This window comes from Callorhinchus milii, unplaced genomic scaffold (genome assembly GCF_018977255.1).
Source record: "Callorhinchus milii isolate IMCB2004 unplaced genomic scaffold, IMCB_Cmil_1.0 Scaffold7, whole genome shotgun sequence".
NCBI lineage: Eukaryota > Metazoa > Chordata > Chondrichthyes > Chimaeriformes > Callorhinchidae > Callorhinchus > Callorhinchus milii.
The window spans coordinates 20,208,779-20,227,875 of NW_024704748.1; the positions used below are offsets into that span (position 1 = coordinate 20,208,779).

Genomic DNA, 19,097 nt, shown 5'->3' on the forward strand with positions numbered 1-19,097 from the left:
GGAACAAATTTGGCTGAAGTCCCCAGTCCTTTCCTCTCCAGTAGCGGATTGGTGTTTTTCTGATAATTGGAGTTGACACATCACAATCAGGAAATTATTGGGTAGTCTCATAAGGGCGGTGAGACTTACCTTGTATTCTGCTAATTTGCTAATTACCACTCCCACCCCCCTCCCACACACGAGCAGTAATGTATTATCCTAACCCTACTCTTGACTGATTTAGGCAATATAATTTCTGCCCTGAAACAACGATCAACAAGGGCAACGCACACAAAGGCTGGTATATTCCAAAGCATTTAATATTGTGTGTTATTAAATTATATTTAATATTGTGTGTTATTATTAATATTAAGGATCGATTTCAAGATCCTCACCCTTGTATTTAAGTCCCTGCACTCCTCTGCACCTCCTTAGCTCTCTGACCTCCTCTCTCCTCAAAACAGTACCCGTTGCCTTCGTTCCTCCGGGTCTGGCCTCCTCCTCATCCCGAGTCCTTCACTCCACCCTTGGCTGCCGTGCCTTCAGCCACTATGCCCCGAGGCTTTGGAACAGCCTTCCTCACTCCCTTCGTCTCGCTCCCTCTCTTCCCATTTTCAGGTCTCTGCTGAAGACCTTTCTTTTCGACCGCGCCTTTGGTCACCTTCCCTCCCCTCCCCCTGGCTTGGTCCCGGGATCCGTTACTGTGAAGCGCTCTGAGACACCGTTCGGCATGGAGGGCGTTATATAAATCCAAGTTATTTTTGTGTTGGACTTATTGAGCTAAAGCAAGCTTAGACAAAACAATGGAATAGATGCCACAAAGGTGGCGGAAAAAATTAGACAAGTGCACCAAGCCAGAGCACACATCTTATTTGTTTGTTAATTTCTTCACTTCAGAGAAAAGGAAGATCTGAATTTCAGAAAATCTCTGCAGCAATCATGCTCAATTTTTAATTCACTATCCAGAGGTGTTTACAATGCCTAGATTCTCTTTCTTAGATCTTCATTGAAAGAACTGGTAAATTTTACACAATTACAAATATTGAAGTGTGACTATTTATAGCAAAGACAGTTGTTACAGTTGAAACTAACACATATACATGCCACCTAGGATGGAATGGAATGTGCATTATTTCCCTGCAGGGATGCAGCCTGCTTACCTATTTCTGGAAAATATTGGGATGGCAAATAAGATTTTGGGGGTCCACTGGAGTTTAACCAACTACAACCTCATAGCTTGCTATTGTGAATGCTGTCTGGTGTGCTTCCGCTGCTCATATAGCTAGGACCATGCTACCTGTTAGGGCTTTGGCTTGCAGCCCCCAGGGACTATCTGCCCCAGAAGTCTTGCTGACAAGCCAGGCTGGCGGGTCTGTCATCAGCAGTGCCTTGGAATACTGCAGACCTGCCTGACTCACAAACAAGACTACTGAGTGTAACACAGAGGGTTGACATAATTCTGACATTCTGTTGCCAAACAGGTCACCTTGGAGCCAGTCAGACTGCAATAGAGGGATAATAAAGAAGGAAAAAAGGAAAGCAATGACCCAAAGTGATTTTTTGAGTTGATCTTTACCAGTCTCACCTTTCTGAATAGAATGAACATAAATCATACTTGAGCAGATTTGCATTTTAGGGAGGGAATAAAATAATTTTGTTGAAATCTCTACACTGATAAAGCAACACTATTCACAAAACAGCACAATTAAATTTAGTTTATATATAAACAATGGAACTTTTAAAAGATACCATTGGTGTAAATTAAACTCTTAGCACATTTATCAATTACAGTAGGAAGCTACCTGCCATTTGTGAGTTATTTGCACACAAAAGTGCTAATGGAAATGTCACTGATATGACCATTAATCCTGAAAATGTCATATATAATGTTGGAGAAGAGCGATACACTCAAAACATTAAATCACAGGCAATACAGTGATGTCTGGAATGTGCATCTTACAGAAACAATGAAGGAACCATAAAGCATACAGGCAACTAGTAGAACACTTTTTTTTCAATTTAAGTAAATTTATATAAAAGTATTACAAATTAATTTGAAAGAAATGACATCGGATGTTAAAACAGTACATTCTCAAATATCTACATTTGCTTCAAGTCATTCCTAAATGTATAAAATGTTACAGTACTTTTTTAAAGAAATAATGTGGAAAATTTCCATTTATTCTAAGTACTTCAATGCAGCTTTTGCTAACATCTAGGCAAAGTACAATTATGCTTTTTCACTGAAAAAAATCATATGGAGGTATTACTTTAGTCAAAAAGCTTATTTGCATTGTGCATACAGTAAAATCCACACTGTTAGCCATGTACAATCCTTTTCACAAATCTACAGCAATTAATTTAAACACAAATTTGTCCCATATTGAGACATCTCAAAGACGGGATAAAGCGCTATATCAAATGCAAGGATTATTACATACAGCTGAAAATTTTCAAACTCTGAGGACCAGTCCGCTCATTGGTCACTTAAATACTTTCACAGCACAACACTTTGACTCACGTCAAATTATATTCAAACTTTACTTTTTTTTAAAATGCATTTACAAACGAACACTGATAAATCAATGACGAAATAACACCTTTTCCCCCCTATATAACACCAAAGCACAAAGGTGAAGTTTTGTTGATTGCACAAAAGAAAGTAGCAGTGCAAACTAAGTACAGGTTAATGCCATCCTTGGGGCATATTGCTAAAACTTAAATATAGGTTTATGCAGGTGAAGGGTTAGAAATGGCATGTCCGATTTTGAGGGAATTTTACTTTTAGCTACTCCTGTTGATTTAGCACGAGAATTATACTGTATGCATAATAAATGTTTTTTCCTGAAAAATAAACACAATAAAATATTAGGAAAAGATAAACTAAAAGGGTTTTTACTCTTTACCAGCTATTTCTATAATGGGAATGAATATATACCATTTCTTAAGTAAATATTTTTTCTATCCAGATCATACATTTGTATAATGTTAATGAAACTGTAACAAAGGCTCCTCAAACCATGCTTGAACTTTCTATACAAAGACTGTAGTTCAAAATGCTAATTGTGCTAAAAAGATATTTTTATTCTCAATTCTCCCACCTTTTAATAAAATCTAAATCTATTAAAGAATCAATAATATACTCCAAATCTTGAAAAACTTCAAAGCTGTTGTACAGAAGAGAGGAAAAAGCTCACTGTCTGACAGGTAATCCTTCACTCATCTCCATTTCCTTCATTTTGTCTTTCTCTGTTATATGAAAAAGACTATGATCATTGCTTTACTTTCTTTCTCCTACCTAAGCACTGATATAACATTCAACACGTTCTTTCTTCCGTAGTTTTTGAATGACGATTGACCACACTATCTCTTATCAACTCTCAATTAATTCTGTACCAGGACCGCAAATTTTGTAAATTGTTACTTCCCTCAGCCTTCTCTTCCTCTTACAACCTACATGTTTCAAAAATAATAAACTTAGGGAATCACTTTGTTTACATTTATTTGATAATCTCTCCAACTCTTGCTGATGTTCCTGCACCATAAGCTAACTTCTGGCCTATGTGGTTTTGTATCAATTAGGCTACCAATGCACTGATAATCAAAGAAAGATTGTAGTTAATTTTATTTTATGGCTGGATCAAGGATAGAAGCAAAGGTTATACTTTTTTATAAGAACCAAACTGACACAATCCTGACTTGGGTCCTGGTACGACACCTTGTGGTCCCAGAAGGAATCCCATCTAGTATTAATACAAACCTTAAGAATCTAATTCTAATGGTAGGTCTTTGATTAGTTTCAGGGATGATTTTCTGACTGGCAATTTAAGGAATTGAGTTTGTACATCCTTGTACAAATGGTTTCCAGCAAGTATAACCGTCATCTCAAGGAGGTTATTTTACTCCAAGATCTTTCTGATTTTGATGGCTCTCCCATCCAATATAAAGAAAGGAGGCATACAACCTGCTTACGGTCATCTGACAATGGGATTTTAACCTTACAACGAGGATATGCATGAGTGACTGGGAGGGGTAGAATGACTCTCCCTCCAATTTTCTCTAGTCTCATTATACCCATCTCTCCCATGAACTGTGGCACTGTCTTGTGACAAGAGGGCAAATCAGATTGGCATCCTCTACTACTACCCTTATAGGAACATAGTATGTCAGAGAACATGAAATATTGATAAACATCGAAACAATAATTTTTTTTAATGAATTTTCAAAATAACCATACAGATATTCTAGTTATGAATTGAAATACTGAAGCATCCATTCTCATAAATGATTTTGTAATTTGGGTATTTCATTTTAATATATCTGTCAATGATTTTATCCTCACTCAGAATTTCAAATCCTTCAAATACAGGAAACACCAGCTGTTGTCTGCGAATGCAGCAATCATATTTACTTTCAGTAAAACTATGGAAAAAAATCCCATTAGCTAGGTCACTACCCTGCCCCATCGTAGTAAAGCTCTATCATTACATGTGCTCACCCCTGCTATTGAGATCACTTAAGCCTGCAAGCATTTGACTCTCGTAACTGAGATTTACCACATCTGGCATTAGCATGAACTCTGTATGACCAATTTAATGAGGTTAAAATCTGTAATTGAACTCCATTAGGCTAAATAAGTTCTGCTTACATTCACACTGAATGACATCCAGGTTGAACTGCTGAATGGCTCCCATGCTTATCTGCTTCACCTCTGCATCCAAAAGCATTTGCATCAGGGATGTAGATAGGTGCTTGCAGGCTGACATGCAGGCTGTCTGGGCTACCTTTCCCTGGAAAAAAGAGCAGCACTGTATTACATCTGCCAGAGATCAGAGAGCAGCGACACACATTACATATAAAATAATTGGTTTAAAATAACAAGTTTATTTAACCCTTTCAGGACTGAATATTTTTCAACCAAAGCATGCTGATTCTTTTCAACAAATGGTATTAAGAAATGGTGTTCTGAACAAATGTCAACATTTAACGTATCAAAAGATTTGTTATGATGCAACTTGTCCTCAAAGGGTTTAAAAACTTAAAACAAGCACTGAAATGCGACTTTCTATTGATGGGATACATTTAGGAAAAACACAACATACTGATCATACAAATAATTTATTTTGATGTAAATGTGAAAATGCATGGATAAAACAAAAATGTGCATGAAAAAAACATTTTCCAGCAAATGCATTGCCTTTTTAAGGGCATCCCAACATTTGAGATACACTAAATCATAAGCAGAATATAACTTTTACCACTGGATAATGTAATGATAAAATTACAGTATAGACTTATTGGACACATTTTAACTAGCTTGCTCCTGCTCTGTACAATCTGCTCAATTCAGCAGCTGTTGCTGGGATGTGCATTATGTGCTGGATTCTAAAGTTTGCAAAAAAGTTTGTAGTTTTAAAATTGAATATCTATTTTGCTTCATGACCAAAATTCCATGTTCAAATTTAACAATACTTTCAAAGTAACAATTGTGTAAATTATAAAATTCAAAATAAATTAAGGGTTATAATCATGCAATACATTGTCACACCACAATACTATGTCATCATTAGATGATAGGGAGATAAAACAAGATATAATCCAGATAAAGCAGGGCTGGAAGAATCCATTGTCCCAAGCCATGTAAGATGCAACTATCTAATTTATATACCCAGATATTCATGCTAGACTGACATTCCATTAATCCAGTAACAACTTCCATTTATGCATTAGAAGATTAAGTATAGATAATGCCAGAATTGAGATATTAAGAAAAAATGGTTCAAATTAGATTGAATCAGTCTCAGTTTCAATGAATTAATTTGTACAACTTTTTTGTAAAAAAAAGGCCGATACGCCACCACATTTTAATCTCAACCAGTCCAAAAATTTATCGACAAATTCTTCCAGCCTCTTAAAGGCATGAATTATGCCTTTGTTTCATGAAAACGTAGCCCTGAACAATGCATTTTGAATGAAACTCCCGATATCCTGCAACATGCATCATTTCACTTCAAATACACTTCCATTCACTATCCCAACCAGTTGAAAATGAAGGTGATTAGTGCTTTCAAAGCATCTTTGTTTCTATATTAACTATTATGACAGCTACCTTGATGAGTACAAGACTAACGCATATTTTAATATTGTCAAACCATGCTGGTCAAACAAATACCCTAAGCAATCAGTCAAAGTTAAATACGCACAGCAACTACATTAGAGTTATATTTTGTATGACTCTTTCAGGCAAGCATTTCACCTTGGGTGCTGTCTGATCTTCACACACATTTTCTGTTTAAATTATGTCCAGCACTAACATATATAGAATTAGTAAAAATGAGGTGACTTCAAAACCCCAGATAGAGCAACTGTAAAACAATTTGCAGTTTGCAAAATGTATTTTTTTCCACATCGTTACATGCCAGCTAAAGGTGTGGGACCTGTAACCTGTTCAATTCTTTGTCAGTAGCACCAAATGCAAACATGCAACGCATTTTGGCGATCTTAAGTTTCACTCCATTAATTTAAAGTCTCAGCAGTCCGAGAAGTTTCAGCAAAACATTTTGGAAGATAGCCCCCATATATTCTTAAGTTACTTAAACTTTCAAATATTTGGCTCTTAAATTTTCAGACCCGACAATTTGAATTAATGCACAACTGGGAAATTAACAAATTACAATCCTCTGTATTAAGTTTGTTTTATATAGTCAAGGGTCAATCCAGGCGATTGGATTTAATTTTGAGTTTTGTTTCTCCTCCCATCTATTCAGCATTTTTTTAAAAAAAACATGCTTTAGAATTCTATTCTAGAAAACATATCAGTTTGTTAACACTCACACAAATGGACGCACAGAAGACAACAGCCAGGAAAATGGCAGAAATGACAGAAGCAATAAATCATTATCACACATTCCAGTTTATCAAAACAACCAGGCTTGTTGCCCAGTCCTGAATAAAACATTCAGAATACGCTTTTTTAAAAAAAATGAACAGCTCCCAACAGCCGTAATCAAGTCACTTACGTTGTTTCTGACATGAAACAACTACACAGACTTGGAAAGTCCCAGGTTTAAACAATAGTTTGTACTGAGCTTGTGGGGCACATTAATTGGCACATAAAAGAAGGTTCCTGCTCACAATAGCTATTTGGTAATCACATAAACAATAAAAGATTATTTACTGATTAAAATAATTTGATTAACAAAAAGTGCAATCAGGGCCACAAAAATAATATTGCTATCCTAGGCGAGTTATTTATTTCTCAACCTTAAGTTCATATTAATTTTACTAAGTACAATGCTTAACTACATATCAGTTTTAATTTGTAAAGCAAGGCTGACTGCAGAATGTACATGGAAATGAAACCAAATTTTACATTCAATATCCATTATATTTTAATACACTGGATTAGTACAGTGGCTATGTTCAATATTTCAGATATTAATTCTGACAATTACTGGTGTAGTAGAGGCTGGTTGATTTTTTTAAATCCAGTCACGTTCTCAACAAGAAAATATTTAACTAGGAACTGCAGGCTCTTCCAAAACATTCCTTCTTATCTCTGCATTTCCCCATGGCATCATTTCACCCATCACTACTTTCTCTAAATGCAGATCTCAAGAGCCAACTGCTAATTGAACTTCTCTAATTATTTAAGCTATTCATGGTTAAAACAATGATAAAAGCTTTGCATTCTTGTCCATAAATATGAAACTGAAAAAGTGCATCCTGCAACATGACTCCCCCCCCCACCCCCATCTAAACCAAATGTTCGTTTGTGCATTTGTTAGATTCAGCACTACTGTGTGGCAAGGAAGCAATGAAAACATTTAACATTCATTATTGATTTCAAAAATATTCATATTCATTAGTTATAAATGACACCATCATTCTCATGACACATCTTAGATTTTTATCAGCACACCAACAACTATTATTTCACAATTACTGTGATTCTTTTCAATGTGTATACAAACTTCATGCTTAGCTATTTTATGCTGATCACACAGTCAATGTTCAGTCGAAATGCAACCTAACTTTTAAAAAAACATTAAAACCTATAACCTAGTTTACAAAGTATTCTGTGATATGATTGTGTATTTTTTAAAGTACTCTGACATGTTTTGATGTAAAAAGGAGTTATACCAAATACCAAGGATTATTATTAATTTATTATTATTTTTATTATTGTAGGGATTAATTAAAATAGATGAAACCATGTTGAAAGGATGATTTCTATCACACTCTCGGAACCTTAAGTTTAAGACAGCCACATAAACCATACTTCTTGGAATCATTTGTTCACAGATTGTCATTTCATCTAACTGTACAGTGCGTTTCGCCCACAAAATACAATCAATTCACTTTACAGTATAACCTGTGAAGCACTTTGAGAAGTCTTGAAGACGTGATAAAGCGCTATAATACGAGGATTATTATCATTACAAAGAAAAAAACTGTCATTTTTAATTCAATCCGGAGACCAGATGCATACCAATAATTTATATTTGGCATCTAACTATTGAAATTCAGAAAATATATGCATGGCTATAAATTACTACTAGCTGAAATTGTAATATTCACTTGGACAAATATATTCCACTTGTTATGCTGTAGTATATAAAGGAATAAAAAGCTGCTAGCCAATTGTTCCTTCTTAGATTTAAACCTCATTCATCAAACCACCCCTAGTACAGTAATAATCCTTCAAACCAAACAATGTGCTGGGTGTGAATGCACACACACACACTTTCTTTCTATAAGGGAGGTAAAAAAAGCCTAAATATTTTACAATAAATATTTTAACTTGTAATCTTTTGACAATTGAAACCAAAAGAAACCAGAAACCCAATGATATGCTTTAATTGAAGACATTACAAAACTGAAACAGCAGCAGAAAACTCAATTTAAAAGATGAACAAACAATGAACACAAGACAATGAAAGTAAGGATGCCTAGGAGACACTGAACACAATATTAATCAAATTGAAAGACATTCAGTTCTACTCCCTAAGCAATATCAATATGAATGGGAAAAGGAAGCTAAAAATCAATAGCCACAATTCATTTAATTACAGAGTAATAGGTTTGAGATACTTAATGGAAATGTCATTTTAATTTAATGGAACACGTACAGCATTTTAGTGCAACATACTGCTCCATCAAATCAGCTCCATGTCCTATTTATTCTGCCTATATAATGTAATAACTGTATAAGCAGATTAATAGGCTGTCAACCAAAATTCTAACATTCAATTTATAAAATGCAAGCATATTCAAAATTATTATAATGAATACCAAATATGAGCAACATTTCGGTCTTCAAATATGAATAGGAATTTCTTTATCCAGAAACTATCATGCTGTAGTGTTTAAGATCTTCATTATTAAAGTGTTTTTGACAGAATACACTGAACAGTCAAGAGGATGGGAAGGAGCTATACAAACATAATTTGTTGTTGTTGATTTTAAATGACTGTAACATCATCTCAAAAAGAAACCAAGTCCTCAGTTACATTTGTTTTTAAATACACCTGAAATATGTTGATAAATAATGAAACTACATTTCCTTTTAAAATCAAGGCCTTAACAATGTGAACCAGTACATTGGTCCATTTAGCCCACAGCTTGATCAATCCTGTTATGAATGATTTGAGAGCAAAGTAAATTGGAGATTTAAGATAGTGGAGCACAAGGAACATAGTACAGGATGCCAGATTAGTTGGGATGTGGCTGGGAGAAGAAAGAGAGATTAGAAAAAATAATTGATTGTATCTACAAAATAAATCTTGTGTTACATTGAATTTCGTACAATTATATTTACAGATCAACGTAACCACTGCTTGACGTATTGATTTCTATACTGAAAACCTGGTGCATGAATATTTCTCAAGATGGGAAACAAAAACAAAACTGAAAATTTGCGCACATCTCCAATGATCTCTCTACACTGAACAGGTCATGATTCATAACACACCCACATATCAAGACCAGAAGGGATCTATGAAGAGACAGCATAAACAGGAAAGGAGACACTGCAAAGGGACTTGAAGGCAAGGACAAAGTGTTAGTATCAATCTGCTGGGGTACTGGTAACCAATGAAGCTCAACAAGGTTAAGAATGTGTTGAGGTCCCAAGTGTGGGAGAGAACATGGGAAGAGAGCTTTGGATAAGTTGGGGCTCAGCAAATAGACTGGTGAGGAGAGCATTGGATATGATAAAGCATGAATGAGGATTTCAGTAGCAGAGGAGTGAGGTGAGTGTTTAAATAGAAAATGTCACAAGTTAGAAAAAGGAAGTCTTAGCAATGGACTAGATGTGGAGAGTTTGAATTGCACCCGGGGATCAAGCAGAACCACATGATTGTGCATTGACTTATGGATCAAACAGCTCAGCATCTTAGCAAACAGTCCAGGAGGATGATGGGCGTCAAAACCAGGGATACAAAGGCATTCGCAAGAACCAAACAGACAGCTTCAGTCTTACATTTCACTGAAAGAAGTTAAAACTCATCCAGGACTTGATTTTTTTTTTTGACTGGCTATCAGTCAGAACAACAACTGATCTGGAATTTAATAGTAAGATTTTTATTTACTTATTATTGTAATGCAGATTATTCCCTAAAAAAGTCGAGGTCACCAATATATCTAAAGCAGTATCTTAAATGAGGTTAATTTTCAGTCTTGGTCCAACAATAGAAAATATTACACCACAGAACAGTATCTCGGTTATGTGGGCATAATGGACTCTTTATTTCGTGTCAATATGGTCAGTTGCTAAGCAGAGGGCAAGTATTTTCCCAATAAAAAAGAGAACAGATAATAGAACCCAAAGATTTTAGATGAAAATCATCAGTCCTATTTGGTTCAAAGAATCATTTCACTTACTTTACAAATACTAGGAAGTTCCTTCCTCCCCTAATATGCTCTTGCCTTCTCTCACTGAAGAACATGAACAGGAAAGAAACAGCACTGAATTGCAGTCAAGCTGTGAAAGGAGTCCCTGAGACACAAGGGACCGCAGTCTGTTGAGGGCCACAGGTGAAGGGGAGATGTAATGCAAATGACCCATAGGCCATATGGTGAATATCAGTGTTTTAATATCTATTATAAAACAGCCAAGCTAGCATCTGTTCATTAAAAAAAAACTGTCTGCAAGAAGATTGTACTTGCAACTACACATTTCCAACAATATCAGTTGCATTTCCTAAATCATAAAATTTTAATTCAAATCCATTCATGTTTTAAATCATGATAAGCTGACATTTCAATCATTATAAACAGACAGTCAACATCTACTTTTATTGTGTTTGTAAAACTGAGTGTCAGTCACAGGCAACGAAAAATTGGAATGATGCAATTGATCAAATTGATTTAACTACAGCATGTCATCTATGATCGATAACCATCCTAAGATTCAACATAACCAAGGGCAAGGAACTTTGTTGATTAAGACATAATTCAACTAGTTTTTAATACTCAAACAGATCTAAATTTTAATTTCTTCAAAGATCTCAATTTAAGAGCAAGATTTTAACTTTGAAGTAATTACAGTAGCGGTGCATGAAGCTTTAAAGACAGATACAAATGAGACCAGTCGGTTAGTTAATTCCCAAATAATGTGCATTACAAATGACTGGTATTTCAGATACAGTAAGCTGAATGAAATGTCCACCTCATCACTGAAGCTTTTAACCAGTCTTTTTATCCAAGCATACACTGCTACTCCCTGCTTTTTTTAAATAAACATTTATCAAATCAAACAGAATCTTTTCCAAGGGATGCATTAAATCACTGAGAATATAAATGACTGTGCTATACTAACATATACAATGATTGATACCTGGCAATGATTTATAAAGCATTAATCCAATCAAAGCATTCAGCTGAGGTCATACAAAGCTAGAGCAAAGCACACACATCTTATAATCATCATCTGAAGCCCCAAAGATTAGATTTACTGCCCTTAAGTCACTCCAAGATAAAATACAATATATATGGGAAAGCTGTAAGGGCTGATCCTTCAAAATGATCAGTTGACAGTCAGAACCTGTGTGTGTAGAATGGTCGGGTAACTGCTAATAATCATAATAACCATTAATATGGTTGCTCCCAAGTCTGTAGTGAAAAATACATCCTAATCTTACTGAAAGAGGACTGAAGAATAATTAAATGCTCCATCTTATGCCACAAAGGCATCATTACAAGCAAGTAAAGTTGGTTTTATCTGAAAATACATAGACAAGAGATCTGTTTGAAATTGTACTGATCAAATTTGAAATCTGTAGATAATCAAGAATTTCCATTAGCCATCATTGATTTTCCTGTCAATGAGGTGATGTTTATCACATTTCTATTAAATACTTGTTTTGCTCAGTCTGTGTCAGAAGCAACAAAGACAACTGTGGTCATTTTTGACTTGTAATGATGTTCAAGCTAAGGCGGATTGTAATTTTACTGAAAAAGTTTACTGGGAAATGACTTTAAGTCAATTACTGTGAATGTCTATGGACACACCATACATTATTAAGGTATAAAACCTACAGAGGTACTATAATCTAGTTTAAATAGACATTAATATTCAATGAAACAAACCATCGTCCCGTCAGCCATTATAAACCTTATCTTGCAAATCCCCTTTTCTCATTACATGCTGCTCTTCTCCAAAGAAACCAGTTCAGTTTGTCACCCCCACAACTCCAAGACCAAGTCTGGGAATGACTGTTAACATTTTCTCAAACACACATGGTTCATATTTGCCATGAGCAGAGATCTATACAAATTGGAATAACTTTTTCAACTTAATTAAATGTTCTTGAGTTGTAACCTTGCTTTGGGCAACATAATGGGAGTTGGTCCTTGGACGCCTCCTAATCCCAGTGTACATCAACTCATCCTGGATTTGCAAAGTAAGTAGTTACATTTGCAGTTGAAGAGTTTGGATGGAAAGAATTATGAACTCTTTCTCTTTGTATAGGATACAATTTTCCAAAGACAATGCAGAAAGAGACAGATTTCAATTGAATCTACTGTATTATCATCTCCTTATACTGTATATTTAATGGGTTATGCACAACACAACAATGTTTAATGTACCCTAATGCAAGATAATGCATGCAGGACACACAATTAAGACGTAGATATATGGGATACAATTTGCAAAGACAAAGCAGAAAGCAACAGAGATATCAACTGAATCTACTCTACTATCATTTCCTTATACTGTATATTCAATGGCTTTCTGTTCAAAACCCATTATGATCATCTTCCCATAACTAGCCGTAACTTCCTCACTATAACTTTTCAAAAGTGAACAAAATGAACATCCTTGCCTTTCATCAACAAATTTATATTTGAATTATGTTGGTTGATTGCCTCTGCAATCACTGAAAGGCAAGCTGTTTCAGTCTGAAACAGCATCTTTGTGACAAAACACAACTGCAAAAATTAAATTGAAAGCATTTAACTCCTTAAATTCCTAACATTTTTTCAAGAGGTGACTAAAAAGAATAAAACACTAATTCAATAAAATAGTTTTTTTTAAAAAAAACAGTTGCCACAAAGGTGCTTTCAGCTCCAAGAAATTCCAAAGGCTTTGACGTATGAGACTTTCTATGGCATATCCCCAGTGTTGGATACTTCATCTGCACTGGCTGTCTAAAAAGTGGCTTTCATCATTCGTTTTCGTGCCAGTCAACATGATTTATGAGCTGCATTCAGTCACAGAACACAGAATGAGAAATACGACTGCAGTCTACTAATTTGTTTTGCATTGAGCCACTTAAGAGTCAAAGACCTGCTGTCAGACTGAGACCGGCAACACAATTAACCAGCCAGTGACAGATTCATCCATCCTCCCCTACCAAGCTGTGCCAATCAAAGACAGCATGAGGCGACATTTGGTGGAATCTATAACAAAGCCTATTCTCTGGCCAACCTATGTGAGTTTTTGAGTGACAGTTGTTGGACCTAACTTGTGGTTAAGAGTCACCCTCTACCCTCTAGTGTCTTGCTACCAACTGTGCATTGAGAGTTTCCCTGTCACTCACACAAACAAAGAAGCTCCAGTAATGTCCATCCCCCCAAGACAGAGCACCAGCTTGTCAAACGCGACAAATAAATCTTCAATTGCATTACTCTGCAATTAGAACACGAGACTCAGGTTAAATAGTCTTCAATTTAAAGTTTTCACCAGCATTTTAGTTAGGATTGGACTGATCGTAAAATGGCTGCTTTTCAATTCATTACCTACACAAGTTGAGATCAATGAACATGATATCATTATACTTAACATATACAAAAGGCAATTCCAGCTGTGACAGAACAGATCTCAAACCAAATCTCAATTACATACATTAATATAGCCCAAGAATAAGTGTTTCTTTTTTAAAGTTCATCTTAGTGGCATTTTCATATTGAGACTGTCAAATCACCTGTGAAAAACAATTAAACTGTTTCTAAGTTACTTATGTTTACTTCAGCTACAAATACACTGATCTGAAGACAAAAGCTGCAAAAGTATATTAACTTCAGTCCTGGGACATTTCTTATCGGGGGTGGGGGGGGGGGGGGGGTGGGGGCGGAATTGAAGATGGAAATGAGATCCTATAAAAAACATTATTTTATATACGTAATATTACACACGTCAATAAAATATATACCCCCTCATTAACACAGAAAAATCTCATGACTTTCAGCTGAGAATTGTATTGTTTTCTGCACTACATAGAGTGGAGTCAATACAGAGCCAAGCTTCTTCTGTAAACATGCCCAAAGAACATAAACGTAAAAGACATAAAACTAAGGACAAAAGAAAACAAACTTAAAAACTGAAATAATACTAGAAAGACAGAGCAAATCTATCAGCCTCTGTATGGTAATTCAATGCTCAACTTGCTGCACATTTTCAGTATTTTGTTTTCTGACACAAAACTACCTACTTTGACAATCCACAGTATTATTAGTTGGACACAAACTGCAGTATCGTTTAATAGCCATCAAAGAACTCTTATAGATTGTGTCAATTTGACTCAATTTAAAAGGGCATTGATTCAGAGTCCCACTCCTAAAAGCTATCTTAGGGGTTGAATCAATACAACAACTGCAGAATATTAGGGATTTAAGGTAACTAATTTTCAAAGAATCTTTAAACTTATAAAATTAAGTTTTAAAAAAGTTCTTGGGTGGTCCAAGCTTTTTAATCTCAAGCATTTTGTCTATTCCAAAAACACATAGGATGTGGTTTTAAAGTTGGTGCATGCTGCAACTGTTGTCTTGAATGAAGTATCCCAATTTTACATTTTTTTAAAAATGAAACAAACCATACTGTGTAATAATTGTATACATTGTTTTAAAAAATGAAAATTGATGGTACTCATTTGTTCTTTGATGCAATATTACTAAAGAACAATATGCAGAAGGATCTTTTTAGATGCTTATTCCAACTTGAGTGCCGAGCTAATACTGTTATACATAAACAGTGATAATGTCAAGAGATTTATTCTACAGAGTCCTAACATTGAATGACACTGTACGGCAAACTTTTCCCTGCTCTAGTCTATCAAAGTCATTTACAGCTAGCTGTTCAATGACCAAGGGGAAAAAAAACAGGGATGGGGCTGTTTTTAGAGCCGTTAATCTTTTAAATTTATTTGAAGGCTACTTGACTTGAGCAATAAGCCTGCAGCCAGTTCTTAGCCTGTGCATGCTTTCTTCTGCTACTCACCGACATTGCTGCGTGGTGATTGACGTTATTCTGAGAAGGAACCCGGCAAGGAAATCAAAACAAAAAATCAAATGTAAACAGGTGTGGAAAGAAGTGTGAACACCAATAATTAAAGGAAATAAAGTATTCTGTAAAAGCAAAGCATGCCATTATTTAAGTTCAGTTGCTAAATGGACATCTTCACAGTACATAGGTCACAGTGTGCAATATAAATCCATTTTATTAACAAACGTTTTGTACTACTCAAACCCAGTCTTCTTTAGGATTGTGTGCACAATCTGGTCAGTTAAAAAGTAAAAAGAAGCAAAACTGGTCAAAAGTACTGGCCTCCAACTTAGCCAAAGACTCAACTGCCAGAAATCTGAGGAAATAAGTTTAAAGGATTATTATTACACAATCAAGATTGAATACACACGAGGTATTATAGATTTCTGTGATTGGGAAAGAACTTAAAATCTCAAAGCCAGATCAAATATGTCTTACCCTAATATTTCTGTTTTTTCTGGGCATTTTTAAAGTTTGATTAAATGCCACCTTTGTAGTTATTCAAAATACTCTGCTAGCAAAGTCAGTTTGCTTGTTTAAACTATTTTACCAAGAAATACCATTCAAGCAAATCAGTCACAAAGGAACTGATGTTTAAAATGTTACTTAAACTAACAGCAGTTAAAATTATGATAGACCACCGTAAGACTTTGAAGACAATTTAACAGGGTAGCAGAGGTAAATGCAAATGGTTTGGGGCTTTATGACCAAGATACTTATCACAATTGAAAGAAGCTTACAAATTACATTCACAGCATTATTTAAGATTACCAATTCTCATATACAAATACTCACAGGTAAATGTGTAAAAACTTGAAAGGTACTTCTGAGAAAATTTATAAGATCCATTAAATAGCCACTGGCACGACCGTTGGGTTCAGTCATAGTCCATTCATAGTCAGCTAGCTGTATGAATTCGTCAATCTTATGGTTAAGCTTCGTGTATATTTCTCCTTCTGCTGCATGTCTAGCATCCTGCACAAAAATCATTTAAATTAGTTACACCACGATTTATACACATTTCAAAATGAACAATTTCAAGAGAAGGATTTAATTTTTTTCAGTTCATTTTTAAATTGGATGAGAAGAACATGGGACATTTCAAAACTTATTGAGGAATCTTGTTTTCATAGCATCTTATAAAGGCTAGATTACATTTCGGGTATACTTTAGCAATATCAAAAGCTTTGAGGCATAACATTTACTGTGTATAAGGTGTTAGAACTTGAGTGTTTACAAAACCCTGGTAAACAAGGAAGTAGAAAATGGCACCAGTCAATTCAAGATAAATTTGAATCTTCTGATATTCAAATAGCTTTGCATTTGTTCGGAACATAAATTAGATTGTTGAACATTCCATGCATTTATAAATTAAACAATCAATTCTCATCAAAGGAGGACTACTAAGCTTGGTGAGCACCAAAAATATATGAAATATTAAAACATTTTTAGAATAGAATATTTTATTGCCAAACTTGAAATCCATAAGCCTGAGACCCAAGTACATATCTTAAAATCAAAACAGTAGCAACTAAGTAGCAAATTTCCAACACATACTTTGAATGTGGACAGCCCATAAAGCCGTGTGGTGTGCACAGTCTCTGGGGAAACATTGGTGATGTTTGTTATAAAATCCTCAAGGTATTTACAGGCTTGCTCCAGGTGTGTTGTGTTTATGATGATCTGCACAAGCTGCAAAACACAAAATGCAACTGTTGAGACCCTGCTTACACTTTTCACATTTTATTTTCTAACTTACCGCCTCTGTAATTCAATGCTGTTCATGGCAAGTAACTTCCATTGAACTAGAGAATTCATCATAACATGGCTCCTAAGAGTCATACTGTTGTCAGTATCAATAACTGTACTGTCCCCAGTTATTGTGCAAAGACTAAATCCCGCAGGATACATGCAACAGTAAAAGTTCATAATCATTTAGCCTACAAAATACAGTCACTACACTTTACAATAAATCCTCTTTAGCAATTTGAGATGTCCTTCACTGTGAAAGTTTTTTTCCCCCCATGGTTAAGAGTATCCAAACCAAACCGAGAGTTCCATGTGAAGGGTACTATAAATGTAAGGATTATAGATTTTAACAATGTGCATTACCCAGAAATGGGAAGTATTTTATAAGTTCATTTCATTCCTTCATTTTATGCAGCAAGTATTTTGTTATGCATGGAGAATGTAGAAATCAAATTTTCCAAATTTGGTATGAAGTAATTTCATGTTTACAACCATCCTTTATCCAGGCAGAAGGTGCATACAGATGTCAGGTACTGCTTACAGCAATAACTTTTGAACATTATTCTGGTGGAATGTCCATTTGCTAATTTACAGTGAAGTTAGACAGATATTAAAATCGCACTCAGCCAAGTATGAAAGCTCTGCTTTTATGCTGAATTTGTAGTTTTGTTCAGACTGCGTATATTCAGGACCTGCCAGATTAGATTAGTTTTGTATTCATATTCAGTTCCTAGTGTAAAAGGTTCTTTAAAAACATTTTTTGTAGCATTATTTCTGAAAATGTCACTTATGTAGAAAGGATAATCAATATCATCTGGTAGCTTGCTGAAACATAAGTGGTTTATGTTGGATGGTGAGGTTATGGGTTACATAATCTTGACAAGCTGATTTTATGTCAAGAAAAACGAAAAAGCTTTTTTCATTTAAACTATAAACTAATTATGTATTTTTCAGAAAACATTTTATTTTCTGCCACTTTTACCAAATCAGTTTCAGATGGAAGGAAAACAAATTCATAACACAGGTCTGGTGTGTGCGTGTGTGTGGGGGGGCAGGAGTAAAGAACAGACCAACTAGGTAACACTAGTTCAGCAGCACGTGAAAGCAGTTTGAATGATTAGTCAAAGGAAATGATATGCTGAGGAAAGTAGCAAATTGATAGTCAAACTTCGATCATCACAGAATCCATTAATTGGACTGTTTATTAAAAAAAGGAGTTGGATTGGACAGAGTAAAAGAGCAGCATGCTAAATACCAGGGCATTGTAAAAGTGGTTTCTCTTTAAGAAACTGAAATTTTCTGAGAAATTAGTTTGAGATCCCTGCAGTTTTTGAAATTCTTGTTTTCTGTTTCAAATTCCACAATAAGTTCTAAATATAAACCCATTATTAGACTTGTTAAACTCACTTTGTTGTGAAACTGCCTCCAACGTGATCGGATCACCACTAGCTTTGTTATTACAAAACCTCCTAGTTAATGGCAACAGACGTGTAAATATTTGCTCAAGCATTACCATACATTTTGAAAGAAAACAAGTTGGCTTGTAGAAACACTTTAGGGGTGAGAATTTGTAGAAACACTTTAGGGATGTATTCAAAAATTC

At 35.0% G+C, this 19,097-nt stretch overlaps 1 protein-coding gene across 5 annotated transcripts in view; it reads right to left on the reverse strand.

The window, feature by feature from the left end:
- LOC103180617 (exocyst complex component 6) overlaps positions 1 to 19,097 on the reverse strand; it is an 81,686-nt gene that overhangs the window by 20,953 nt on the left and 41,636 nt on the right. For 2 of the 5 annotated variants that reach the window (XM_007896571.2, XM_042336689.1), the window contains exons 17-20: positions 17,303 to 17,437; positions 16,541 to 16,720; positions 15,701 to 15,730; positions 4,628 to 4,769 (exon numbers count right to left, since the gene is read on the reverse strand). In XM_007896571.2, coding sequence (XP_007894762.2) covers positions 4,628 to 4,769; positions 15,701 to 15,730; positions 16,541 to 16,720; positions 17,303 to 17,437 — 487 coding nt within the window. Of the gene's footprint in view, positions 1 to 2,679; positions 2,824 to 4,627; positions 4,770 to 15,700; positions 15,731 to 16,540; positions 16,721 to 17,302; positions 17,438 to 19,097 lie in introns of those variants that run through there. The other 3 variants (XM_007896579.2, XM_042336690.1, XM_042336691.1) reach the window with 2 other exon arrangements.